The sequence below is a fragment of the Adiantum capillus-veneris genome, chromosome 27, assembly GCF_014529385.1.
Source record: "Adiantum capillus-veneris isolate H3 chromosome 27, ASM1452938v2, whole genome shotgun sequence".
Taxonomy (NCBI): Eukaryota; Viridiplantae; Streptophyta; class Polypodiopsida; order Polypodiales; family Pteridaceae; genus Adiantum; species Adiantum capillus-veneris.
The window spans coordinates 48,188,773-48,216,608 of NC_140957.1; the positions used below are offsets into that span (position 1 = coordinate 48,188,773).

General features: G+C 46.5%; 1 protein-coding gene and 1 pseudogene across 1 annotated transcript; one reads left to right on the forward strand and one right to left on the reverse strand.

The window, feature by feature from the left end:
- Positions 1-1,529: 1,529 nt before the first annotated feature.
- Positions 1,530-6,959, reverse strand: LOC147421913 (uncharacterized; annotated as a pseudogene).
- A 5,253-nt stretch (positions 6,960-12,212) lies between these two features.
- LOC147421914 (peroxidase 63-like) lies at positions 12,213-27,381 on the forward strand. Its single transcript, XM_086503302.1, has 4 exons — positions 12,213-12,847; positions 14,229-14,423; positions 25,906-26,071; positions 26,756-27,381. The coding sequence occupies exons 1-4, from the start codon at positions 12,596-12,598 to the stop codon at positions 27,151-27,153; spliced, it is 1,011 nt and encodes a 336-aa protein (XP_086359428.1). The 5' UTR covers positions 12,213-12,595; the 3' UTR covers positions 27,154-27,381.
- Positions 27,382-27,836: the final 455 nt, after the last annotated feature.

Sequence of the window (27,836 nt, forward strand, 5' to 3'; positions counted from 1 at the left end):
AAATGTTTTTGATAATCTTATCATCTTTTTGCTAATAATATAGCATACACCAAGTAACCTAAGTAATGTGTGCATGCTAGAAGTCTTCTGCCTATTTTGAGCTTCAATCTATAGTGAAATTTGGTGGGACACTTATTATGTAAACAACACATACAACAACCTCAAGCCAAACTTATGGAAAGCTTAGGTTTTACCATACATTGTGCCATTTCCTCGACACCTCCATTTGTTGAGGGATAGAGTGCTTTTGTTATCACTATTACTACTTTTGGACATTTATCAATTTTGCTTATGTTTTATTCTCAAAAACCATTCAAAAGAAGTAATGTAAATAGAACTCTCCTTCAACTTTTATTTTTAAAGTAAAAAGCAACCACTTTCTATTTTTGGGTGCATGTATGAAGAGAGAAAGAGAATCCCGAAATCACGTCTTCGTGCGCAACACACTTTTTCTCCAAGAATTAGCTTCGTGACTCTTCACGAGGAAGACAACCTAGTGTTATACCCTCCTTTCAAAGCCAACAAAGCTATGGGAATCTCCATTAGAACAAAGCTGCTGAAGATACACTTTTGTCCTCTTTTATACTAATTTTCTCTCTAAATCATGGTATACACTCTCTTGATTGCGTAGCTCTTGCTCTCATATCTTTCATATATCTATACTATTGTAATTCATACTCCATGAGATGAATAAAGAGACAGAAGATAAATACTCAATCATCTTGATTGAGGGAGATGGGTGGTACCCGATATGGTGTCTTATGTTTTGATCTTTGTTTATGTTGCTCTTTTTATGTGTTGTGATTATTTAGTCAATTGTTTTGCTGAATTTATTTTTCTTTAATCATTGAAGTTATGTTGTAGATGTTGGAAAGATTTTGGAAAGCCACAAGTGATATCAAAGCTTTGAATCTAGACAATGTGTAGAAACAAAGAAGAGTGCTTCTTGTGGGCAAATCAAATAAAATTTTTCATGAAGATTCTCAAAAATATCGCTTTTGGAAGGAACTCTCTTTGCTAAAGATGTAAGAATAACAAGATTTCTCGTCTCAATAATTTCAATTACAACTATGAGTAACCTATTTCGAAGAAAAACGATGCAAGCAATTGAAGAAAAGCAACAAAGATCGCTTACACTCTTGAAGAATAATCACAAAGTGTTGAAAAACCAACCTCAAAGTCAATCAAAATACCTACAATCATCAACAAAGCAAGAAGACGCTCTCTCAATTGTTTCTATCTGTCGCTTTGGATTGTTCAAAGGCTTTGCTTATTCACATGAGGTTGTCTTGAAATTTTTCTGGCTTGTTTAATTTACACAAATATCATCTTATTCATTTTCTTATGATCTTTCATCTTTTTGCAAATTAACTCTTGCATATATCTAAACTTTTTTTTTTTTGCTTGAGTTACCTAATTATGAGCACCCAAGATTCTTTTGTTATGGATCAAAAGATTGATGTTCTTTTTGAAGAGCTCCTTCAACAAAAGCTTAGGAAGTTACAAAAGCAAAGTTTCCACAAACGCAATCATGAAGATGACAATTGCAATAACTGAAAGTGGAGAAGGCCCTGTAAAATACCAAAAAAACAACATACTGCACGACATAAAACATCAGATCTGGCTAATCCCACATCACATAATCGAAGTCGTACGTAAACAGAGAGAGACAGAGAGTGAGAGAGAGCACAAAAGCACATGTAGGTGCACCTCCTAGAACGGAGTGCTACACCGACACAACGAGAGAGAAGAGAGGAGAGGAGAGAAGAAAGAAACAAGTACTGGGTACAATCTCCCCCGATGCAAGAGTGAGCATTTTCCTCTTGCATGCATTTATTGATAGATTTCTTGAATGCCCAAAGTGAATTCATACTGGTTGCCGGACCATAAATGGCCATAGCTCATAAAGAGCATTTTAATAATGAAATATGCATAAATATACTATCCTTTCGTATAACCCTTAGCTTTTACCACCTATCAGCTGTAATAAATAATAAAATATCAATTTCCATTACATACATCTCCATTAGAAAGCAACCGTCCTCAATTGAGAAGATAAGAATATGCAAAGCATACTTGTCAAAAACAATGGTTAGTATTTTGTGTCAGAAGTATCACACATTCAAAAAAAATTCATAAAATTAAACAAATACATTTGCTTATGCCTATCGTCATCCACATATTACATATTCTAGTGTCACACACCACTAGAAGAAGTAGTTTATGTCATACCTTGATGTATTAGGATATTACTGGTCACATTCATCATCAATTTTCATAAATCTCTAATCCAATTCCATAAGAATTGTCGTGACAAGAAATCATCATATAACAAATACAATTTCAAATCCAAATATGAGTCCAAATCCAAATATTTATCATTTTATAGGGACAGTGGTGGCCAGCCACTGTAGCATGATTTTGATCGGTGTTGCCTTAACCAATGATTCTACACCAATAAGACATGCTGCCTAAATCGGCAGATTTGCATTTAGTATTGTTTAAAATGTTGAATCTGTAGTTGTTGATGTGCTGCCTACATCAGCGAGTCTACAATCATGCTACCTAGATCGATGGATTTGTACGTACAACTGGTACTGCTTAAATCGACAAATCTACACCAGGATGAGTAGTTACACATTGCCTAAATTGGCGAATCTATGTGCACGTGACCAATGGACTAGACAAGGCATAAAAGACAAAACATTTACTACCTGTTTGACACAAATTGGAGTATGCTTTAGTGCCAAAATACTTACAAACTGTCTTCACTATCGAAAAGTGTCTTAGCTCTTGTATGTGACTGTGTAGCAGCTTGATGACAAATCTTCTCAACAGAAATTACATTCAGTGTAAGCACAAGCCACAACGTTAGGATGGTTAATTTCACATGCCAATGCAAAGAAACAAAATATCTCTTTCCTTTCAAATTGTCCAATGGTATTATCCTTGTTGTAAACTGCTTGACTTTGTGCCCTTAAATATATGTACCAAGAAAACAACTTACAAGGAAGTGGAGAGGATAAGTATTATCATAGTAATATATTAAGCCAATGTATTACAATGTAATTAGATAAGAGATCAATCATAATGATGAGATCTTTAGACAAACGATAGCAATAAATACATTTAGGAAGTGAGTCATTAAAGAGAATTAAAATGCTTTAGAAAACATTGAGAAATTACGTACCTGGGGGTGGTTCAAAGAAATAGCTAGTAGTCAAATAGTCAAATGTTAAACAAGTTCTTAAAAATAAAGGTCAGTATCAAAATCATTGTTTGGTTAATGCCAATCAAGATAGACAAGTGGACTAGATTGAACAAAATTACGGAACATTAAACTCTGTACTGTAGGTCCTCACCAATCTGGAATTGATAAGGTTGCATAAAAGAGCAAAAAGATTATACACACGCACACGCACGCACGCATTGTATACTTGTTAAAAACAATCACTTTTTTTTAATAAACATTAATAATGTCTAATTTGAAGTCTTACTCAAGGCTTCTATGCTGCTAATGAACTTTGGCCCGAGATACATATAATTTAGATATCCAACTGTTTAAATCACGATGTCACTCTTGCTTAGTAGGTTCAAGAACAATGCTTGCCAAATATAAAATATAAAGAGAGTAGCGTTTATGTTAGTAATGCCTAGTAAGAGTCAAGAAACTGAAGAGACTTGATGTCTGATCCCAATAAGATGAACAAAAAAATAAAATACATAAGCAAGATAATCATTCACTTCAATGTTTTATCTATTACAAGAGTATTGTGAGTGAGATAAAAAACATATCAAGCTCCCAAAGTCCCAAGCTTAAGTGACAAGGTGTCTAGAATTTCACCGTACTACTACTGTACTGTAAATATTGGTTAGTGACAAGGATTAGGATGAAGATTTAGAGAGTCCATTGTTTTTAAGCGCCAATGGACTCAAGTATGAGGCGCCGAAAATTGCCAAAAGTTAGGAGTGCAGAGGGTCTGTGAGTGTATGTTAGCGACTGGACACACTCAACAGAGGATGATTGCCTGGCGGGATACTAATTTCCTTTGTGATCATTTCTTAATTGAGAAGAAACCGTCATTTCACCTTTGTAAATAGTGGGGCTTGCAGAAGCTTCCAAATTCTATCCCATTTTTGACATTTAGACTTAGTAAATGGTTAAATTGGAACATTAGGGTTTGAGATTGTAAGGTATTTATACCACTTTTGATCTTAATGCAAAGAACCTTTTGTCATTTTCATAAGTTTGTCTGTGTGAGTTGAGCGTACTCTGTGTAAGAGAGAGAGTGAGAATTCAGAGCTTCGCTACGTGCGTCCTGGTGATCTGTTTGAAGAACCGAGAAGTGCAGCTCCTTGCCATCGAAGAGAGCTACGCGCCAAGCTGCTCCCTGTGCGCGTATGGCCTGTTTCTGCGAGATAGAGCCACGAGCCTTATCTAGGGTTTCGGTGAGTTTCTGGTGTCTGTTTTCTTATTGCGGCATATCCACGCGTCCAAATCGAGATAAGCTACGCATTAGGTATGTTAGTTTCAGAAAACGTCGACCTGTAAATTTTGACTAGACATCTTACGCGATTCTGCACCGGGTGTTTAGGGTTGGGGTTTTGGGTCACGGACCTTAGGGAGAGCGACCTATTGGTGCTAATAGGATTTCCCTCAAGTTCCGTAGCGTTTCAAGAACGTTTGATGGGTATTTGGCTCTTGAAAGCATTGTAGGAAATCTCCTCTTGTGTACTCTTGAAGGCTGTAACTTAGACATTGGGTAGAGACCTCTGTAGGATGTTGTCAATAGTCGGTCGAGTGTAGGTTGACACCCTATGCTTGCTTCCATGCGCCTGCGGGTTGAGCTTCGTCCTTAGCTGACAAATCTTGTTAGGTGAGTTCTCGCTGTGCTAACGTCCGTCGCGGCGTATCCGCCAACAGTGTAGTAAAAGATGCTTGATAGGGTTGCTTCGTGATGTTGCACACTCAAGGTCTTCAAGTATCTTTGAGGTGAAGCAGTAGGAATTCTATGTCTTTTAATTATTGACGTCCATGAATGTAATCAAGCATATAATTTTCACATAGCAAAGAAACCATCCAATCTTGAACATTATTAAGCTCTACATTCAAGCGGAAGTTGATGTAAAAACCAAAATCACGTTGATTTTTTAAGGTCATGGTAGAGCAACTATTACAAGAGGATAACAGTATAGCAAGGGGAATGATCATTGCCACAGAAACAATGCCTACTATGGCAGCTGAGGCAAAGATCATCAAAGCCAATGAAGAAAGAAAAACTCCACCTCCATCCGTAAGACTGAAACTGCTTCCAAACATGCTTCCATATTGATGTCATAACTTGAACTAGCATGGCTCAGAAGGTTATGCAAGGAGCAGTTGTTCTAATCAACTTTGAAGGAGGGAGGTGATGCTAGGGTGGAGGGTCCGAGAGGCTCAAGGTCGCGCTCCTCGTTAGTAGAAGAGTTGTCGCCATAGCTTCACACGATGCACCACTAAGATCGTAGCATAAGCTCAAAAAATCTGCTCGCTTTGGCTATGCCATTGCAACCTTGCTTTTTTTGGGGGGGGGGGGGGGGGGGAACGAGCGAAAGAGGTAACCGGTGGAGGAAAAAAGTTAAGAGGATGGGAAAATGTGGTGAGAGGTATATATTAGCGAGAGTGAAAGAAAGCAACGAGGTATTTGCAAGGCATGCATGTCACGCCATCCAGAGGATCCCATTGAAAACCATCTCCCTGACCTAGAGACCACGCTCCAGCTTATCTCTAAAAGTATTGCATCTTAACCCTCAAAGAACATAGCTCTTCTTCCCTTCTCACGGTACCCCCGCTTCTCGGTAGAATTTTAAGACTGCAAGATGATGTTGTTTTGCTTCATTCAACGGTCTCTAACATCCTCTCCAAGATCAAACATGCTGAAGGTTAATGTGAGAAGTCAGTTCATGCACTTGTGGACACTATCAAGCAACACATGGAACCTGCATATGGAATGTTGTAGGATGTTGCTGGTCTTGCTCAGTTAAGTGCCAATGTAGAGTCTATGTTTGCAGGTGGGGATGAGCTTGTAAGAGCTTGTAGGTTCCGTTGCATTGGAGATGATAAGTGGGAGATAGTGAAGTGGCTGAAGGCTGTAGTGAGAAAGAAATTGAGGGCCGCTGCATGTGGTAAACATGCACTAGAGGGCTCAAGTAGAGTGTGTGTTTCTGAAGACGTCAATTGAAAACAGTGCCAAAAGGCAACTTGAGCCCAAGGGAAGTGGGTGGAAACAAAGAGCTAGAGGACAACGACTGTGCATGAGTGGGAGGTGAGGATAAAAAAAGGGCTACGCATGGTGGTTGGGAGGAGACAAAATTGCATGGATGTTGGTGGAGATTAGAAGTTGAGAGCAATACGGGTTGGGTGGCTGGTGAAAGAAAGTCAAGAAGACTAGAGAGAGAGACACAAACAATGTGTGCGGCCGCCAGTTGACGAGAGAGAGTTGGTAAGTTTATGGCTGCTCAAAAAAGTGAGGTTGGTGGGTGAGAAGGGAGGGCGTGTGATTGGGAGTCCGCGGCATGACATGTGTGTATGTGTGTGTGTGTGTGTATTGTTAGTTGGAACATCTGGAGATGTGTGTGCGTGCTGATAACAAAAGGGGAGAGAGAGAGAGAGAGAGAGAGAGAGAGAGAGAGAGAGAGAGAGAGAGAGAGAGAGAGAGAGAGAGAGAGAGAGAGAGAGAGAGAGAGAGAGAGAGAGAGAGAGAGAGCATGCGAATCTACATGGCATGTAGAACAAGTTGGGAAAATGAGAGAAGATACATTGCTGGTAATTCGGCTGCTTACTGGTGGAGCGTCTTGCTGTTGTTGGCAACGTCATGTATTGATGACATTGCTGAAAGTTCTGGCAGTTTGGCCACTGCTGATGAGCTATTACTGACATCGTGGGTGGTGTTGCAGAGCCTCTTAGTCGTCTCATGCATGCCACGCTGTCGGCATCATCCACTGCCATCCATTGTCAACTCCGACTTCTTTTGTCTGCTTCTTATTTTGTTGACCATCGTCTCGTCTGACTTGCTACCTACTTTGTTGCTTTTGACCTACGTAAGATAGTTTTTGCCTACTTGCTGTGATTGTAGGCATCCACAAGCATCCGCCGAAGCAAGTGAGGTATAGAAAATTGGCTGCCTATGCTTCTAGTTGTGTATATTGCAATGCACGCATTATGCTGCAAAGCATTACATCCTTTTTTAAAAACAAATTCAAAAAAAATAAATGGAGGTTTTTTTTGAGGGGCTTTCCTACGACCTTTTCCCAAAAAAATAAAAAATCCCTCTAACTCTCCTTGCGTGTGGTAGTTTGGTTATCTCGCTTTCCCCTTGAGTAGTAGCTTTAGAATTCTAGCCCAATTCCCTCAAAGTTGTTTCGGCAGCACTAAAATTTGTCTACATTTTCTACACCACACTAAAGCCAAATTTTCAGGTACCATTTCTTCTTCTTATGTCACATGATCTCCGTCTTCTGCTTCTTCTAGTACTACAATTCCTCCACTTCTTCTTTGACCTACATCAAAATATGTCCACTCGATCTAATTAAGTAATTTTATTGATCACACATAACACTCTTATTAACTGTAATCAAATCTTGATTAAAACTAGTCTTTAGAGATCTGGTTAAGCCTATGATTAAGATGGTCTTGATGATAAAATAAAATAAAATAGATTTACATTCAATTCGATCAACAACATCATGATCAATATAATCTGTGACATAGATAGACTTAGCTCTAATGTATTTGTCGTCTCCTAAGCTCTGATACCACTCTAGCAGTCAAAAGCGGGGAAGGCCCTACAAAATACTAAAAAAACAACATACTTCACGACACAAAACATCAAATTTGCATACTTGACTAATCCCAAATCACATAATCGAAGTCGTACATGAACAAAGAGAGACATAGAGTAAGAGAGAGCACAAAAGCACATGTAGGTGCACCTCCTAGAGCGGATTGCTACACCGGCACGACGAGAGAGAAGAGAGAAGAGGAGAGAAGAAAGACACAAGCAGTGGGTACAATCTCCCCCTTGCAAGAGTGATCATTTTCCTCTTGCACATATTTATTTAAAGATGTCTTGAATGCTCAAAGTGAATGCAAACTGGCCGGCTGGACATAAATGGCCATAACTCATAAAGAGCATTTGAATAATGAAATTTCCATAAATGTACTATCCTTTCGCATAACCCTTAGCTTTTTTCACTTGTCAGCTGCAACATATAACAAAATATCAATTTTCATTACAATGAAGACAAACGGTTTATCACAATGATTAAGCATACTTTGGATGCTCAAGCCAAGACAAAACAAAACAAGATCCCTAAAAAGGAATTTGCACTTTGTAAAGTATGATGGAAGAAAGGATGCACATATGTTTCTCTCTTGGTTATCATCCTTGGATGACTACTTTTAAGGAGAAAACTTCAGCGAATGAGACGAAATCAAGTGTACAACAAACCAAATGATGGAATGTGCTTCTCTTTGGTGGAATAAAACTTGCAAACGACACAAATGACCATGAACTATGAATAATTTTCTTCTCAATATAAAGAGTAATTTCTTTCTTCTCAATATAAAGAGAAAGCTAGATATGCATGGGATACTCTTCAGTTTAGGACATGGAAAACCTTATCTTTCCATTGCACACTAAGTAATACACTCTTTGTTGTGTGCCTTGAGCTTCCTTTGTCTTCTCCAAGCTGTGTGTGTTCCCCTACAACCCTAATTCCAACAATTGTTATCAGAGCAGGATGCGTCCTCCCGAGCTTAGTCACCAACAGCTCCATCATAAGAGCTCACTTTCTCGGATTTTTGTGAGCTTTGGAAAGCGTCAGTAGGTTGACAAATACATTCGGACAGCTCGTAGTCCTTGATCTGCTCAAAATTTTCATTTGGGCTCATTTCGGCCTCCGTTTCCACTAAAGGCAGTGTTGCACATGCTATACGGTGTCATTTTCTGCAAGATTTCTGTCAGTACCATTTTCTGCATAACAGGTCCCTTATAGTCTTCTACGGTTTGTGGTATATAGCACGTGTTGTACTCGCTTCATTTCTCCTCTTTTTGGACAGTTTTCACATCAGGTGTAGGCATTCACCATGGGTGACAACAATACAGATGTGTTTAAGATGTTTGATGGTGCTAAGAACAGATTGGATGGGGACAATTACCCTATGTGGGCTTACATGATGCAACATGTCCTTGTGTCGAAGGACATTTTGAACATTGTGCAGGGCATTGATGTACATCCTGGTTCTGTGGATAAAGGCGATGTTGAGGATGCTGCACGTTTTGCTGCTATTAGAACTGTTTTGCCTATGGCTGAGCAAGCTCGTTGGGCATAAGTTTGTGGGTACTAGGAAAATTAACTCAAAGGGGCATAGTGGACACTTGGAAGCACCAGAGTCTCCAGAGGGTCAAACTCAGCCACCTCAGTTGAAAATTGGCGCAAAATCCACTTGAGGGCTTCCCTTATCTCACATTGTGACTTACAGTGTGTGTGTGTGTGTGTGTGTGTGTGTGTGTGAGTAGTTGGTGCAGGTGATGAAGCTTTAATGGAAAGCTTGCCTTATCCCTTGCACTATGTAGCACGATGATCCTTGTCTCACGCACCTCTCTCCCCCTTTGAATACAAAACGTGATGCCCCGCTCGAGGGTTTTTCATCTATATGTACAGTTGTCTAGGTTCATGTACGATTGCCAAGGCAAGAGCCTCTTGTCCAGGTACTGGATTAGCTAATTGCTAATCCCCTGTAGGTACATGTGAATTTGGTCTTCAGGTTCTCTACTCTTTAAGGTGATTTGATGTAAAAGGCCCTGGTCTTAACTTTTGTAAGGATTGTATACAAGGAAAACATGTGAAGTCTCCTTATTACTCCGGTGTCGCTAAGAATTCTAATGCTCTTGATTTAGTACACTTTGATGTATGCACTATGCTTTTTAATTCATATGGGGTGCACGGTTTTTGTTAGTTTCATCGATGATTTTAGTAAGTCATAGGTGCATGTGTTAAAGAGCAAAAGTGAAGTGTTGAATGCTTCAAACGGTTTCATGCTTTTGTTACCACACAGAAAGGGCTTATATTGAAAGCAATTAGAATGGATAATGGGGGAGAATATGTCTCTAATGAGTTCAAAAAGTTTTGTGAGATGCATGGCATTAAAAGGGAGTTGATCCTTATAACCCTGTATCAAATGGCGTGGTTGAGCGATATAATAACATACTTTGTGAGAGAATCAAATGTATGTTGTCCACAACTAATCTCCCACATGAGTTTTGGAGAGAGGCTCTTAAAACTGCAGTTCAAGTATGCAAGCGCTCTCTGAATCGTGCTTTGAAGAATGGCATCCCAAAAGAGGTTTGGTCTGGCAAACCTGGTTCATATGACCATTTACATGTCTTTGGTTGTGATGCCTTTGTGCATGTACCTGTAGAACTACGAACCAAACTATATGAAATCCATCAAGGGCATCTTCATGGGATATGGAGATGAGGGAGAGATGGGTTATAGAATTTGGTTACGTCAGAATAGAAAAATAGTGCGCATCCAAGATATAGTGTTTAATGAGGAAAAGTTGTTGAACAATGCTACCCAAGGTAATCTTTATAAAAAGGTCAAATTTTGGCATGAACAGCGAACCATTCATCCATTAGTTGAATATTTTGTTCATATTGATGTTGAAAATAAGCAGCAACTCGTTGCGCTACAACCATGAGATAATGGACAACCAATAGATGCACATGATGGGGTAGGACAACACGAAGAACATGTCGAAAACAGATTACAGCAGCAAGGAAATTTAAAAAATTAGCCACCTAATGATGGTGTGCACATTCTTGACGATGTAGGTCCATTGCCTCAAAACACGAAAGGACACCGGAAGGAAAATTGAGCGCGCTCATTCTATGAAGCATCAAATGACCTGCTTGAAGGTTCAAACGAAAGCCCATGTGATAGGCTTCAAGGCAGAAAAGGCATTGCTATGTTTGAATTGGCACAAAGGAAAAGGAGGGTGGTCCTCTGATTTGCAGTGCAGAAAACATGGGGCCCAAAAACACCTTCTGGGTTGTAAATGGATAGCGAGCAGTGGGAATTGATCCTGCAATCCGATGAATGAGAATTTGACATCTCATATAAACGATCCCACCTCTCACTCCATTGTGTCCTCAAATTGGGTCTCGGTAGTCCTTTCTTTTGTTCTTAAAGCGGGGGTGGTCCACTTATTGGGGATTTCACCCTAGAGTTCCTCCGCCTCAAGTCAATTGGAAGGGCTACATTTTGGAGCTCGAAGCAAGATTGCCGTTGCCCTTTGTCTAAGCGCAGCCTATCCCTTGGGTGACCACCATATTTACCATCAGTTTTGGCAAAGTTAGAAATTGGGGGCAAGGTTCGCTTATGTCAATGGACGGGGGTAGATCCTTGCTTACCCGTAGTTATAAGCAAAGTAAGTGAGAACTAAGGTTGGGCATTGAAGTAGGCAATGGAAGAGATGGATAAAAGTCCGTGTTGAAAACGTACCATACACACATTGGATACAAAAGCCTTCCTCCATCTCCGGACCCACGTAATGGCCCCCCCACTCCCCGGGGGAAAAAACTCTACTATCCACTCTCTTCTCAACATGGATCGCGAGCAATTATACAAAAAGAAGGTGCCATCCACTCGGATTTGTTGATGCTAAACTATGTAGTAGTGTTCCTCAGCCTCAGGTGAATTGGAAGGGTAGAGCCTGGAGCTCGGAGCAAGATTGTTGTTGCCCTTTGTTGAGCCCAGCCTAGCCTATGCCTTGGGTGACCACTACCTTTACTCAACATAGCAGAGCGTGGGACTTTACTACTTTTGAGAAGCTTGGCTTGTGTTCGCACCTGCCCTGAGCAAAATTGTACCAGCAACAAAGTATTAGGCCACCAAAGAAAAGGGCAAAAGTGAGAAAGGCTTGATCAAAGGGAAAGTGGAAATAATTTCTACCTGCTGCGATGTGCGTGCTCATGTATGCTGCAGCGTGGCGAGAGTGAGAATCTGAAAATAATGTACTGTGTGTTGGGGTGGGGGGCGGGGGGGGGGTGCGTGTGAATAATGATCTGATTGGTGGGCCATACATACATCTTGGACTATCTGACTGTACAAATAAATCAGAGCTGTTGTCTCTGAAGTTCTGAGCACGCTTGCGGCCGGCGTGCCTGACTCAGCCTGAGAGTCGCAACTCCTCGAGTCCTCTCTCTCTCTCTCTCTCTCTCTCTCTCTGTGGCGGTGCGCACTGCGCGCACATTGCCAGTGTGTGCTGCAGACTGCCTAGTCAGCATTGAGACACAGGCAGGTAAGGGGGTTTGCGTTTGGTGGTGGTGTTCACAGGAATGTTGCTGAATTAATTACAATTAGTTACCGAGCAATGCGCTTTGTATGGTAGTGAGATGAATCAGCCTGAGTGGAATCACAGAGCGCAGTGTGCTTTGTATGGGGAGATTAATATTAGGAAGTCTCACTGAGTGCACCGCACTCATTTTATACATCTCTCTCTCTCTCTGCCCTGCTCCTAGCCTTTTCTCTCTCTAGCTTTACACTCACAATGGCAGCTGGGGAGCTCTGGATGTACAGAGCATCAGTGCTCATGTGCTGGGCCTGTTATACACTCCTCCTCTTCAGCAATAGCATTAGCAGGGGAAATGCCGCAGGGGCCGGGCTCTCGTTTGATTACTACAGCAAGACGTGCCCGCAAGTGGAGCAAATAATAAAGGCGGTGATGGTGCAGAAGCAGAGGGAGGCCTTCGTCACTGCGGCCGGCACTCTACGCATCTTCTTTCACGACTGCTTCGTTTCAGTGAGTCTCTTTTCTCTCTCTCTCATTCCTCTTCTTTTTTTTTTTTTTTTTTCCCCCTCTTTACATGTAATCGCAAACCAACCGCAGCGGCAAAAAAACTGAGCTGGCAAGAATCTTTAACATGAGGTTTGCCGCTGCGGCTCGCTAGTCTAGCTACCAAGCAAAGGAGAGAGAGAGAGGTTTTGATGCAGACGAGACAATCATGTGCGTTGAAGAGGCCTTGGCCCCAGGCGGTACCCCCTTGATTCCTGAATTTCAAGCTATGTAGAATTTCCTGTAGCCAAAGCCTCATGTGCGCAACCTTGAGAGCTTGGCTTGTTGCTTGAACCAATCGTCTAGGTCCACGTGTAGTGTAAGACAGCTTTCTCATTTTGAATTGCTCGCATATGTTTATTGTTTTATTAGCAACTTTCTGTTTTATTTTAAATTTTGCTGGTTCTCTCTCTCTCTCTCTCTCTCTCTCTGTCTGTGGGCATTATCAGGTCTCGGTGCTTGCAAGCTGGGAGTGCTTGTGTCACACAAGGACATTGCCGTTGAGCCATTTGACATGTCTTTCTTTCTTTGATCAAGCCACATGGTGGTAGAGAACTATTGGAATTTGGCCCCAAATAGCTTTATTTTTCCTAGGAAACAGGAAGATTACATTTTGCATGGAGGGAGGGCGTAAGCAAGATTGTCCTAGGCAGCAAGAGAGTTTGGCGGAATCACCTTGCAAGGATGTAGTTTCGCAAGAGCGACTCATGTCACACAAGCATTGTCGTTGCTTGTGTCCAGCAGGACTCTAAGCGTTGGGGATGTGTAGCCACAAAACAAAAGGCAAAGCTACAACATAGCTTGTGTTCAAACGAGACAACACAAGAGGGACACTCAATGTCCTTTCCCTAAAATCAAGGCGACGCCATGTGGCGATCGAGCGAGGCCGGGACCCGTGGGGGAGTTCTGATTACAGTGAAATGACACTTTCCGGCCGTCAAACGTCGAGGGCGAGGGGTGAAGTGATGCTCTCTCTCTCTCTCACACACACACACACACACACACACACACACAAAACCAAGCTAGACCACAAGTGCTAAAAGTAGAACATTATTGGAAGTAGGTAACTTTATGTCCATGATTTACAAAAGTGAAGCTACTTTTTATACCCTTTTCAGCGTGGCATACTTTTCAAATTTTGTTCTCTACCAACCCCTCTTTGCATATCAGGGTTGGTCTTGAAAAGAACTCTTATGTTTTTTAATTCAACACAATGCATAGTCAAGAATGTCCCATTAATTCGCTAAGTGGATCAAAGGATTACCTATTAAATTATTATATGTTGTATTCTATTATTGCCTCAATTACCAAGTGAATAATTTCCAATTAAATCGGTTATGGTATGTAGGGATGCGATGCATCTGTGCTCATAGCTTCTACACCCAACAATAAGGCAGAGAAAGACTCAGATGACAACTTATCACTCCCAGGTGATGGCTTCGATGCGGTAATACGAGCGAAAGTTGCTGTGGAAAAGGTTTGCCCGGGTGTAGTTTCTTGTGCTGACATTCTTGCCATCACTACCAGGGATCTTGTGGGATTGGTGAGATTTTTTTTGCTCCTCTTTTGCTTTACTTCAAGCTACAAGTTTTATTATGTCCATGTAAATTTCAAACTAGAAGGTGGAAAACCATAGAATTTCTTAATGAAATCGGTGTAAAGATGACCTTAGAGGGGCGGCTCCATACCCCCGCCCACAAAAAATTTGAAACATGTCCCATACCCAAGTCCTTTGTGGAGGGATCCTCATCCTGGGGGTGACTGATATGTTTTAGTTGAGAGGTGCCCCTTGCACCCCCCACAAAAAAGAAAGGCCTTTTCAACTTATAGTTCTAGTTAACCAGATTTTCTAGTATGGTAGAAATTCAAATTCCTACCATTTGGCTAGAACCTAAAGATGGAGTAGGGAGAGGGCATGCTGTGTCCTTTCCCCATAATACAAGTGATCCGTTGGCGACTGGCGGAGGCCGGAAGTCATGGGGAAAGGACAATGCAAGTCCTTTCCCAGCTATCAAGGGTCGAGGGAACAGGGGCAAGTACAATCTACCAAAACACTCCACGTGGACAATAACTTATTTTGCATGCTAACAGGTCGTACATTGAGCATACTGTGCACGCTGACATAGTCAACCCTGCAGTCGTTTCTTTGGCATGTTGAGATGACCCAACTGTATTAAAGTTCTAAATGTTAATGTGTGTGTTGGTGAAAGCTTTACGCCGTAGATTTGGATTACTACTACTGATGGGTCACGTAGCCATTCGTCCATAGCATTGTAGTATTTCATATGCAAATGAGTAGTACATCCGTCAGCTGTTGCACGTTGTTTTGTTTAAGAAAGCACATGGGATGGAGGACTGAGATCTCGGGTCCCCCCGACCCTGGACCTTGACAAAATGGGTAAGGGGGGCTGACCAAACTGTTACATGGCCCTCCTCAACCTATTTGGTTGACATGAAGGGTCCTTTCCCGACCGTCAGGTCACGGAGAAGGGGCCAATCATGAGGCACCATTTGGTAGGTCCTTAGCTATTTGGTTGACACTAAGGGTCCTTTCCCGATCAAGGTCATGGAGGAGGCGGGCCAATCATGAGGCACCATTTGGCAGGTGCTCAATCTCTTAGACTGAGATTTCTGTCTTTGTTAACTTGGGAACTCTATTTAAGGGGACCTCTTTTCCCAAATGGTTTCATGTCTGCCAAATAGCATTTGGTTTAGGAAAATTTTAATCCTTGAGTTGATGAATCTATTTGTAGGTATGTCATGATACTCGAGATAAGTTTATTTGCTATCAGTTGAGCTATACTATTCGATTTCGTACCTTGAATATACAATTTGTCTATAGAAGATTGGCAAACACATGGTGTGTAAGCCTTGTAGACAACCCATGTGATGTGGAAAGAAGCTTAGTGAGTCTAAGAGGTGGGAAAGCTAAGTAGGTGACACCTAAATGTGCTATGAGACTGAGACTAGCCTATGACACCTCATTGTGCTCTCCTGGCTTCTACTTAAGTGCACACAATGTACACATTCATTCAAAGAACTAGTATGGTCGGTCGCCTTCGGCGGCGTCTCTCTCTTTTTCTCTCTCCCTCTTTTTGGAGTTTAGCCTTCATGTTGCAGATTTCGACACTTCTCCCCCTTCTGCCATTTTTTTTTTTCCGAGAAAAAGATCCTTCTATTAGTTAATGAAAACTGCCCATAGGGCTACATCCACCTCTGCAAGAGAGGGCTACAACAAGCATGATGGGGAGACTCTCCCAATGAAAAAGCAGCATATATACAATGAGGCTAAATCAAGAGATGGGAGGAGGGAAGAGCCACACAGGTGGACAGTAGTGCCATCTGAGCACCCCCTGGACTATGGTGTAGAAAGGCCCAGGGCGCCAGAGTCGAAGGAAAGCCTCGTGGTGCCCCCGCATGCGGTCGGAGCTGCCCTGTAGTCCCTCAAGCTGTCCTCTGAGAGTATGGATCAGCTCTAGCCAAAAGTCACGAACAGTCTCTGTTGGTGGCACAGGGCGAGCCTCAAAGATGCGGAAACAGCAGGCCCGCCAGATGAACCAGAGAGCTAGGCCACTGATGAGCTCCCAACACTCCTCTCTCTCACTGCACCACTCCTGTGGAGTAAGCTCTGTAGCAGGCTGGAGTGTAGGTCGCCCCCCCCTGCATCACTATCATCCTGCTAGTGGAAGATAGCTCAAACTGAAGTGCCGGGCCCGTGAGGGAGGACCAAGCCGCTGTCCCCCAAGTGTACTGTCGAGCTGTGGAGAGGGCAGGCATCAGCCGAAGAACTCGTAGCCACACCTGTTGGGTCGAGGGACAGTCCCAAAGACAGTGACGCTGACTCTCCACCAACTGGTCACAGGCTGCACATGCGGCCGAGAGACCACTATGCACAAGCGAGCTCCCTATTGCTGTGGCTCTGTGTGCAACTAGCCACTGGAACAAAGTGACGCGCCTTGGCTGTCTGGAGTCCCACAGCCTCTGCCAAAAGGCTGCCAAGAACTCGACTGTGAGGCCCTCCTCCTGCCAATGACGTGCTGCAGCGGGGCGGGCCTCTCTCTGTGCTGCAAGTATATGACGTCCAAGTCGAACAGTGTACTGAAAGAAGGGGACTCCTGGGCGGTCTGCAGAAGAGAAGGGGTCCCTCCATAGCCACTCACTAGGATCCCACTGTACTCGTGCTAGTGGACAACACTCCCAAGCCCATAGCCTCCAATGTCCAGTCTCAAGAGCTGCTGGGTTAGGGTCTATGACGCAAGTCCTCCCACAGATGCCCACAACTCGGATCCTCTGGAAACAGCACTCTGCTACCTGCGGGGCCTCTACTGCAACTCGCTGTAATCGTCCCCCACCCTGAAGCTCGAAGAACAGGGCTGGGACAGTCTCTGAGCAGGCCCTGATTGAAATGAGAACCTCCAGTCGTGTGAAGGCTCCCATCCACCAGGGTGCTACTGGCTCGAGAGGCGTGAGCCACTTAGCTGGAACTGACTCCGAGATGTCCTGACACATGCTCTGCACTCCTCGCATGCCCTGTAGTTGGACACCCTGCACCTCCTCTGACAAACCTGTTAACTCTATCCAGTCACCTAGAGAGCGCACTGGACCTGCTGCCATGGGACCCCAAGAAACATGAGGCCGACTCCCAACCAAGTGGCCTCTGTGAGTGCTAACCATGGGGTTTCAGACGAGGGGCTGCCGTAGGCGCTCCTCCGTGCAAGTCGGCTGTCTCTGCTCTAGGCCATGCCGTAAGAGCTCCCAAGATCGAAGCAAACTCACAGCGAATCGGTCCTCCAGTCTCCTGCTCAAACCAACTCGGCGCAACTCTGTAAAGATCCATCTGGTCGAAGGTTGGCAAGGGCCTCTGACTGAGGCACCCTGGCACGAAGCCTCTGCAGCAAGAACTCCTTTTAGGGCTCCTCGCCTGGAAGAAGTCCTCTGACGACGAACTTCCCAAGAAGGGCTCTGCTCTGCTGTGCTAGATCAATGATCCCAAGCCCTCCCTGAGAACAAGGAAGTGTGATGACCGACCAAGCCACCTTGGCTCGGGCAATCTGAGTGTCACGACCTGACCAAAGGAAGTTCCTGATCAGCCTCTCTATTTGGCTGATACAAGAACTCGAGAAGATCCAGCAAGAGGTGATGTACCACATAGTCGCCAACAAAACCTGGTTGGCAACTACTACTCTACCAGCCAACGAAAGTCGTGCTGAGCTCCAATGTAACAGCTTTCTCCTGATGGACAGGAGAAGAGGAGCCATCTGCTGCTCGGGGGACAAGTCCAAACCAACCTGACAACCCAAGTACCGAACTGTAGTCCCTGGAGGAATCCACCTGAAACCCTCTCCTGGCATCCAATCTGGCACAGGAGCACTGCCAACCGAGAAAGCCACTGTGTTTCTCCAGTTGATCAGTGCGCCCGATGCACAGCAGAAGGTCTCCAAAGCCTGCTCACATCTGTGTAGATTGGCCTCCTGGCCCTCTAAGTACAAGGCTGAGTCGTCGGCAAACTCAGCGTCCAGAAGCTCATCTCCCCGTATAGGGAGTGCTAAGCCCCTCAGGCCAGCCTGCTGTGACACCAAAAATCTGCTCATCGCCTACGCATAGAACAGAAAGAGAAAGGGGGCAAGAGGACAACCCTGTCTGACCGATCGTGTGAGCACGAAGCGCTCACCTCTACCTCCTGCCCCTGACTGTGAGCCTGTCTGTACAAAGCTGACACCCCTCTAATCCAAGCATCTGAGAAGCCCATCTTGCGTAGAGTGCCCTCTAGAAAGTCCCAATCAACTCTGTCGTATGCCTTCTCAAAATCAAGAAGAAGAATCACAAGGTCCTCCCCACGGAGCCGTGCTAGGGCAGAAGCCTCCCAGAAAGCGAAGATGTTGTCAAGGATACTGCGTTCCTTGACAAAACCTGTCTGAGTCCCATGTATAAGGCTCTCCAAAAGTGGCTGAATCCTCAAACTCAGAGCCTTGGCAAGAATTTTGTAGGCTGAGTTGAGGATGGTGATGGGGTGCCACTGTTGAATCTCATCCAAGGAGCCACCCTCCTTTGGAATGAGGTAACTCAAGCCCTCACTCATGCTATCCGGCATCACTCCTGTGTGCAGAATGTACTGAAAGGTACTACAAAGATCTGGGCCAAGCAGGTCCCAGTACTCCAAGAAGAAGCTGGGAGTCAGCCCATCCTCACCTGGACAGCTACCACGAGGGAGGGCCCTAAGAGCCGTGTGCAGCTCCTCAAGCTGAAGAGACATCTCTAGCCTCTGGCGCATCTCCTCAGTCACAAGACAAGGCATCTGTGCCCAAACCTGCTCCCTGCATGCATCCTGCCGCTCTGACTGGGGCTCAGCCGACAGTAACTCACGGTAAAAGTCAGTAGCAACTGCACGCATATCCTCGGGCTCACAAACAACTGACCCATCGGGTCTCCTCAATTGATTGACCTTGGCATGCGAGTGCCGAGGTTCCACTGTCTCAAAAAAAGCACACCTCACTCTGTCTCCCACCTGAGTCCACTGAGATGCCTGTCGGTGAAAGGCAAACTCATGACGCCTCTCCTCTGTGCAAGCAAGCTCCTGTCGAGCCTGCTGCAACTGCTCCTCCAACCATGGACTGTCTGGATGCTGCTCCTGCATCCTCTGTAGTGAAGCAATGCCTCGTCTGAGGCGCTGCTCCTCCTCTCTCACTGCAGCCCGTCGAGCCAGAGACTCCTGGAGAAAAAAGTGGCTAAGCTGAGCTAGGCCTAAGGCCACTCTGTCTGCAGGTAGAGCTTGGCTGTCCATGCCTTCTGTCCAAAGAGCCTCTACCCTCTCTCTGAGTGCTGAGTCCAACAAGACCCGCTCTGGGATGCGAAGCATCGTGTTCCCACTCCTCTGCCTGTCTGCCACTGTGAGGATCATTGGTGCATGGTCCGAGAAGGATGTCCCTGTTAGGATGCCCACTGATCCCCCCAAGTCACTGAAGTGGTCACTAGTGTAGAAGCGATCTATCCGCGATAGATTCACTCCTCCCACTCTGCGGTCCGACCTAGAGAAGGCAAGACTCTCTGGAGGCCTCACAAAGCCAGAGTGCTGCCATGTATCCGAGACCCTCAAAGTCATACACAACCTCTCCAAGGCTGCTAACTCGACTCCATGCACAGTAGCATGGCTACCTCCAATCCTGTCAGAAGGGTCCTCCAACATGTTGAAGTCTCCTCCTACACACCAATGGTCAGCCTGTGGCAAAGACTCAACAATCTGTGACCAAAACTCTGCACGAGCACTCGCCACATTGGCCGCATAGATGTTCAGGAAGCCCACAAGGCCACCCTGAACCTGCATAGTAATCCACTGAGCCCTGCCTGGCACAATAATCCCTCTGCCCACAATGGCCTGCTGCAATGAGTCCGCAATAGTCATACATACCCCACCCTAGATGCCTCCAGGTCCAAAAGCAGCTGACCAAAAGGTATCATATCGTCCACGCAAAATCTGACCACATCGCCGAATGCGGCTCTCAGACAGATGGTGCTCCTGTAGCATAAGGAGATCAATCTCTCCTCCCACAAGGCAACGCTGAAGCTCCTGACGCAATTGGCCCCGTTGTCGCTGAAACTGGGGCCCACGTAGTCCCTGCACGTTCCACGAGACGATCCTCATGGGGAGCGAGAGAGAACAGATGCTGCCGCAGCAGCAAGACGGGCTATCTTCGAGGCTGGCTTGGATGGGGAGTAATCCGCATCGGAGCGTCCTCTAGATAGGCGAGACTGTAGTGAGTGCCTAGCCCAGGCCCAAGCAGAGCGAGCTGTGCATAAAGCAACCTCCTCTGTCCAGGAGTCCTCATGAATGTATACATAGCAACGCAAACACTGCATATCACAAAAAAGTACACCACAATGTGCCTACATCCTGCTGAGTCTGGGGGTGTCACCGCAAACTTGGCTAGTGGCCACAAAGTCTGAGGCGCTGCTCCTCCTCTCTCAATGCCTCGTCTGAGGCGCTGCTCCTCTCTCACTGCAGCCCGTCGAGCCAGAGACTCCTGGAGAAAAAAGTGGCTAAGCTGAGCTAGGCCTAAGGCCACTCTGTCTGCAGGTAGAGCTTGGCTGTCCATGCCTTCTGTCCAAAGAGCCTCTACCCTCTCTCTGAGTGCTGAGTCCAACAAGACCTGCTCTGGGATGCGAAGCATCATGTTCCCACTCCTCTGCCTGTCTGCCACTGTGAGGATCACTGGTGCATGGTCCGAGAAGGATGTCCTTGTTAGGATGCCCACTGATCCCCCCAAGTCACTGAAGTGGTCACTAGTGTAGAAGCGATCTATCCGCGATAGATTCACTCCTCCCACTCTGCGGTCCGACCTAGAGAAGGCAAGACTCTCTGGAGGCCTCACAAAGCCAGAGTGCTGCCATGTATCCGAGACCCTCAAAGTCATACACAACCTCTCCAAGGCTACTAACTCGACTCCATGCAGAGTAGCATGGCTACCTCTAATCCTGTCAGAAGGGTCCTCCAACATGTTGAAGTCTCCTCCTACACACCAATGGTCAGCCTGTGGCAAAGACTCAACAATCTGTGACCAAAACTCTGCACGAGCACTCGCCACATTGGGCGCATAGATGTTCAGGAAGCCCACAAGGCCACCCTGAACCTGCATAGTAATCCACTGAGCCCTGCCTGGAACAATAATCCCTCTGCCCACAATGGCCTGCTGCAATGAGTCCGCAATAGTCATACATACCCCACCCTAGATGCCTCCAGGTCCAAAAGCAGCTGACCAAAAGGTATCATATCGTCCACGCAAAGTCTGACCACATCGCCGAATGCGGCTCTCAGACAGATGGTGCTCCTGTAGCATAAGGAGATCAATCTCTCCTCCCACAAGGCAACGCTGAAGCTCCTGACGCAATCGGCCCCGCTGTCGTTGAAACTGGGGCCCACGTAGTCCCTGCACGTTCCACGAGACGATCCTCATGGGGAGCGAGAGAGAACAGATGCTGCCGCAGCAGCAAGACGGGCTATCTTCGAGGCTGGCTTGGATGGGGAGTAATCCGCATCCGAGCGTCCTCTAGATAGGCGAGACTGTAGTGAGTGCCTAGCCCAGGCCCAAGCAGAGCGAGCCGTGCGTAAAGCAACCTCCTCTGTCCAGGAGTCCTCATGAATGTATACATAGCAACGCAAACACTGCGTATCACAAAAAAGTACACCACAATGTGCCTACATCCTGCTGAGTCTGGGGGTGTCACCGCAAACTTGGCCAGTGGCCACAAAGTCTGAGGCGCTGCTCCTCCTCTCTCAATGCCTCGTCTGAGGCGCTGCTCCTCTCTCACTGCAGCCCGTCGAGCCAGAGACTCCTGGAGAAAAAAGTGGCTAAGCTGAGCTAGGCCTAAGGCCACTCTGTCTGCAGGTAGAGCTTGGCTGTCCATGCCTTCTGTCCAAAGAGCCTCTACCCTCTCTCTGAGTGCTGCGTCCAACAAGACCTGCTCTGGGATGCGAAGCATCATGTTCCCACTCCTCTGCCTGTCTGCCACTGTGAGGATCACTGGTGCATGGTCCGAGAAGGATGTCCTTGTTAGGATGCCCACTGATCCCCCCAAGTCACTGAAGTGGTCACTAGTGTAGAAGCGATCTATCCGCGATAGATTCACTCCTCCCACTCTGCGGTCCGACCTAGAGAAGGCAAGACTCTCTGGAGGCCTCACAAAGCCAGAGTGCTGCCATGTATCCGAGACCCTCAAAGTCATACACAACCTCTCCAAGGCTACTAACTCGACTCCATGCAGAGTAGCATGGCTACCTCTAATCCTGTCAGAAGGGTCCTCCAACATGTTGAAGTCTCCTCCTACACACCAATGGTCAGCCTGTGGCAAAGACTCAACAATCTGTGACCAAAACTCTGCACGAGCACTCGCCACATTGGGCGCATAGATGTTCAGGAAGCCCACAAGGCCACCCTGAACCTGCATAGTAATCCACTGAGCCCTGCCTGGAACAATAATCCCTCTGCCCACAATGGCCTGCTGCAATGAGTCCGCAATAGTCATACATACCCCACCCTAGATGCCTCCAGGTCCAAAAGCAGCTGACCAAAAGGTATCATATCGTCCACGCAAAGTCTGACCACATCGCCGAATGCGGCTCTCAGACAGATGGTGCTCCTGTAGCATAAGGAGATCAATCTCTCCTCCCACAAGGCAACGCTGAAGCTCCTGACGCAATCGGCCCCGCTGTCGTTGAAACTGGGGCCCACGTAGTCCCTGCACGTTCCACGAGACGATCCTCATGGGGAGCGAGAGAGAACAGATGCTGCCGCAGCAGCAAGACGGGCTATCTTCGAGGTGGCTTGGATGGGGAGTAATCCGCATCGGAGCGTCCTCTAGATAGGCGAGACTGTAGTGAGTGCCTAGCCCAGGCCCAAGCAGAGCGAGCCGTGCGTAAAGCAACCTCCTCTGTCCAGGAGTCCTCATGAATGTATACATAGCAACGCAAACACTGCGTATCACAAAAAAGTACACCACAATGTGCCTACATCCTGCTGAGTCTGGGGGTGTCACCGCAAACTTGGCCAGTGGCCACAAAGTCTGCAGCAAATCTGTAACTCCAAGTTCTCCCAAGTGGTGAGAGAACTCGAGAACCTGTGTATGCAACCATCCCACCACTGAGTCGAGGGACCACTCTGTCTCAGTCCTACCACAGAGGGGGAAGGAGAAACCAACTGCTGAGTCCAAGGCCTCTGTCCCCCTAGTGGCGAGGAACAAAGCATGGACCCTGAAGCAGCTGCCTCATGGTGTGCTACGGAATCGCCGAGAAAGCGAGTAAACCAGTAGTCGAAGAAATCCCAGCGGCGTCGGAGGTCAATGCTTGTCAGACCACGAGGGATAGCTGCAAGGGAAGAAGTCTGAATCTGCAGAGGGGGCCGCAAGAAGGGCTGACCCTCTCTCGCTAGGCGACTCGTGGCAAAGGCGCTGCCAAGAGATCTCCTAGCCGCCGGCGAGGGACCAGTCTCCTGAGTCGACTGTGGAACTGGAGCAGGAGGGGGGGGAGAGAAGGAGCTGGGGAGGGGGGGGGGGGGGGGGGGGGGGGAGGGGGCAGAGGGGAGGAGAAGCGGGGTGGGGTGAAAGAGGTAGAGGGGCGAGGTGGGGGGGAGTGGACGGGAACAGAGGGCGGGGGGGAGGATGAGGAGGAGGAGGGGAACTCTGAAGGGGGGGGGGCGGCTGGCGAGGGTGAAGCGGAGGTGGAGGCTGGCGTAGGGGGCTCCTCCTTCTCAAGAGGACCAAAGCGGTTCCCCGTGGGAACCCACTGCTGCTGAGTAGGCACCTGAGTGCCACTCTGAGTGCCAGGCTGTCGCTGTGGCCCCTGGCGTCGACGGCCACGGGCCTGCTGCCACCCCTCCTTCGCTGGAGTCCCAGGCTCGGAGGGTGACTCTGAATCTGTGCTCTCTGTCGCTGGCCGTGGCGGCCCAACCTTGGCAGGTTGAGGCTGAGGTTGAGGTGCAGGTCGTGGCCTCCTCCATGGACAGGCCTTCGCTAGTTGGCCCATCTGTCTGCAAATGAAGCACTGGTTCGGGAGACCCAAGTACTCCACACTCTATCTAAACCAACCCCCACTCACCCGAGGCAGAAGGATGACCTTCGGGAGCGTGTGGGTATCTCTGACCAAAACTCGAACTGAGGGGATGCCAGCCGCCTTGGCAGCTACTGCTGTTGCTGTACGAGGTGTCTCCAGGACTGTCCCGATGGCGGAGCCAATCCTGGAGAGAAGTGGTAGGTACTCCCTCCGTAAACCCGGAAAGCAGACTGAGATGGGGATGTCTGCCTCCTCTACTAGCACATCCGAAGTCGGGTCAAAACCATGTTGCCACTGTCGAAAGTGGGCGCGTGATGCTCGGATGGCCAGTGGACTCATAGCTATGACCTTGGAAGCCATCTCGGAGGTCTCGAACTCGATCTGGTAGTACCCCCGTCCGAGAATTTGGACATCCAAGATCTTGCCCACCTTTGCGAGAAGGTGGGCCTGGAGAAGGTCACGCAGCTCTCCTCTGTTGGGTCGGGTGTCGAGAATCTTGCAAATGACCGAGGTCGCCTGCAAACGCTCTACCTTTGCGGCTAGGCTCGCTTGCTCTGTCGGTGAAATGCTCTGTCGGTGAAAGAGCAAGTCGAATGGAGGGCTCAGCGGAGTCGGGCGAGGGGGCTTCGGAGGAGTCCCTCTGAGGTGGAGCATGAGCCTCCATTAGTGTCTGCTGCTCTGAAGGAGAAGGGCGGACGAGAAGGCTAACGCTTGAGAGCTCGGCAAGAAGAATCCAACTGAGAATCCACTGCCAGGCAATTCAAGCAGGGCCTTCGGGGGGGGGGGGGGGGGGGTGTGAGGATAAGGGGCTGGAGAGGCGAGGGCAGCGGGCAGCGAGCAAGAGGGGGGCAGCGGGCGGGGCTGCACTCTGGCTGGGCTGCGCGCAGGCTGGGTGCAAGCTCAGCAGCGCTCGCGGACAGACAGCGCGCAGGCAGGGGGCAGGCAAGGGGGCAGCGCGAGGGCGAAGGCGAAGGGGGGCTATGGCGAGGGGGAGCAGGAGCAGGCGGGGGGGGAGGGGAGCGCGCAGGAGCAGCAACGAGCCGGGGATCGATCTCCCCTTCCGCCATATTATGTTAGTTTAGATAACCAAGCAATCTTGTGCATCATTCTATCGTGTATTGAGTCTCTCAACTAATCTGTAACCTAATCTCTATTAATTATGCTAAAACCATGAACGGTCCCCTAGATTATGCACCTCAATCCCTATCACTAGTAACTTCTATCACAAGCCATGAGAGAGCCTTGGTAATCTTGAGCTAAGTGCTCAAGTTCTTGCCATTTTTGGATATCAAGATGCTTGGGACTTTGTTTAACACTATGGAGATCATGTCTATTTGTCCATGAGTTGTAGTAGTGTACTTCCTTTTCGATAATTCCATTGGTTTATGTGTGTGTGTGTGTGGGGGGGGGGGGGGGGGGGGGGGGGTTTGCAATTTTGTTCACCTTGTTAGCATTGTTGTTAATTTCTTGTTGCATCTGGGGGTAGGTGGGAGGGCCGTTTTGGCCAGTGCTTAAGGGACGTAAGGATGCGCGTGTGTCGAAGGCGTCGATGGTGGCAGGCAATTTGCCACAGCCCAACATGAACGTGGATCAGCTCACCCGCCTCTTTCTGCAAAAGGGCTTCTCACGCGACGAGATGGTTATCCTCTCAGGTTCCCTCCTTTTCTTCAACAATCAGCATTGTTGTGTGTGTGTGTGTGTGTGTGTGTACGAGAGACACACACACACACACACACACACAGAGAGAGAGAGAGAGAGAGAGAGAGAGAGAGAGAGAGAGAGAGATCTATCAGACGAGTCTTGAACTCAAGACAGATCTTCAATAGGGAAATGGGATAACCAATCTACCACACTTGAGAGAGAGAGAGAGAGAGAGAGAGAGAGAGAGAGAGAGAGATTTATTTGCTCAATTTCAAAATGCAGAACTTAAGTCAAGGAAAAATTTGGAAAACCTTGGTAAATTTCAAGCTTGCCTTCAAGGAAACTGGCAAATTTTGCTACATTTAGACTTTAGTGTAGAAACATACAGACATTTGGACAAAGCCAAGTGATGTTTGAGTCCTTTTTTCGATTTTCTGAAGGAAGAGTTTTTGTCAACACTATTTTGATTTGAGTGTATAACCATGTCACTTGACATACCCAACCAACTACTGGATACTACGCAGACTGATCAAATAGCGCTTTTTAGCTTTTATCGAAGCTTTTTTGCTTTCATTTCTTGGGGATTCGGCCCAAACTCTCATACATAGACACCTGTACATTAATTGAGCTAAATATATGCAGCATAAAGATTATGTTTTTATAAAAATTCTTGTGTTTCTTGGAATGATGGATAGGGGCTCACACCGTGGGGTTTGCACATTGTGGAGTATTCCTTGATAGGATCTATGGAGCGAGGCAAGACCCGACGATCAATAGCACCTTTGCTCAGCAATTAAGGTTTTCTTGTCCCAATGTGCACTTGGATCCAACTGTTGTGGCTTTCAATGATGCGACTACACCCAAAAGGTTTGACAATGTCTACTTCAGCAACCTTCAACATGGGCTTGGTTTGCTTGCCTCCGACCAAGTTCTGTGGACCGACACTCGCACTCGCTCAACCGTCGGAAAACTCGCCCAGTCCCAAGCTAGTTTTTTCAATGCATGGGTTCTGGCAATGCAAAAGCTTAGCCTTGTTGGTGTAAAAACAGGAAGTGAAGGTGAGGTTCGCCATCGTTGCGAGGCAATTAATTAAAGCATTGCTTTTTTTTTTTCCCCAAATGAAGCCAATGTAGGATACAACATACATTGTACATCCGTAGTTTAGATAATGTTCTTCATTGAAAGGTGATAATCTTCAAGTTCATCAGATGCTTGGGTCTGAAGGACATCCTCATGCATATCATGGTGCTGTTTTAGGTCGCAATATCATGGCGTTGCTTTAGGTTCTGCCCTGTCATTATGTTGATTTATGCGTTCCTTTTGTCACGTTCTTCACAATCTCCTTGCTTTGTTGCGTTCTTCTTAAAGTGGCATTGTAGCTAAAAGAGACTCCTTTGTGCTGAGAAAGCACAATGAAGCCATGGTTTTGCTGTGTGTGTGTGTGTGAGAGAGAGAGAGAGAGAGAGGTCATGATAAACAGGTAGATTTCTTATTGTTATTTCTCGAAGTTAAGCTCTCTTATTGAAGTAAGAAAACCAAAGAATCGAAACCCTTCATGTGGTGGTAACATCAATTTAATGAAGGATTTTATGCTAAATTCCTTGTTCTAGGTGCTTTCACCTCTTAGTTGAAGATTTAGAGGAAAATGTAGACATGTGTATGTGAGGTCAAACGAAGCCAAGCATCTTTATAGCATTTATAGCATTTTCAAGCAACGCGATTGTAAGCTGAGACAAACTTCTCTCCAAGATTGTAGGTGACATAACTGAAACATGG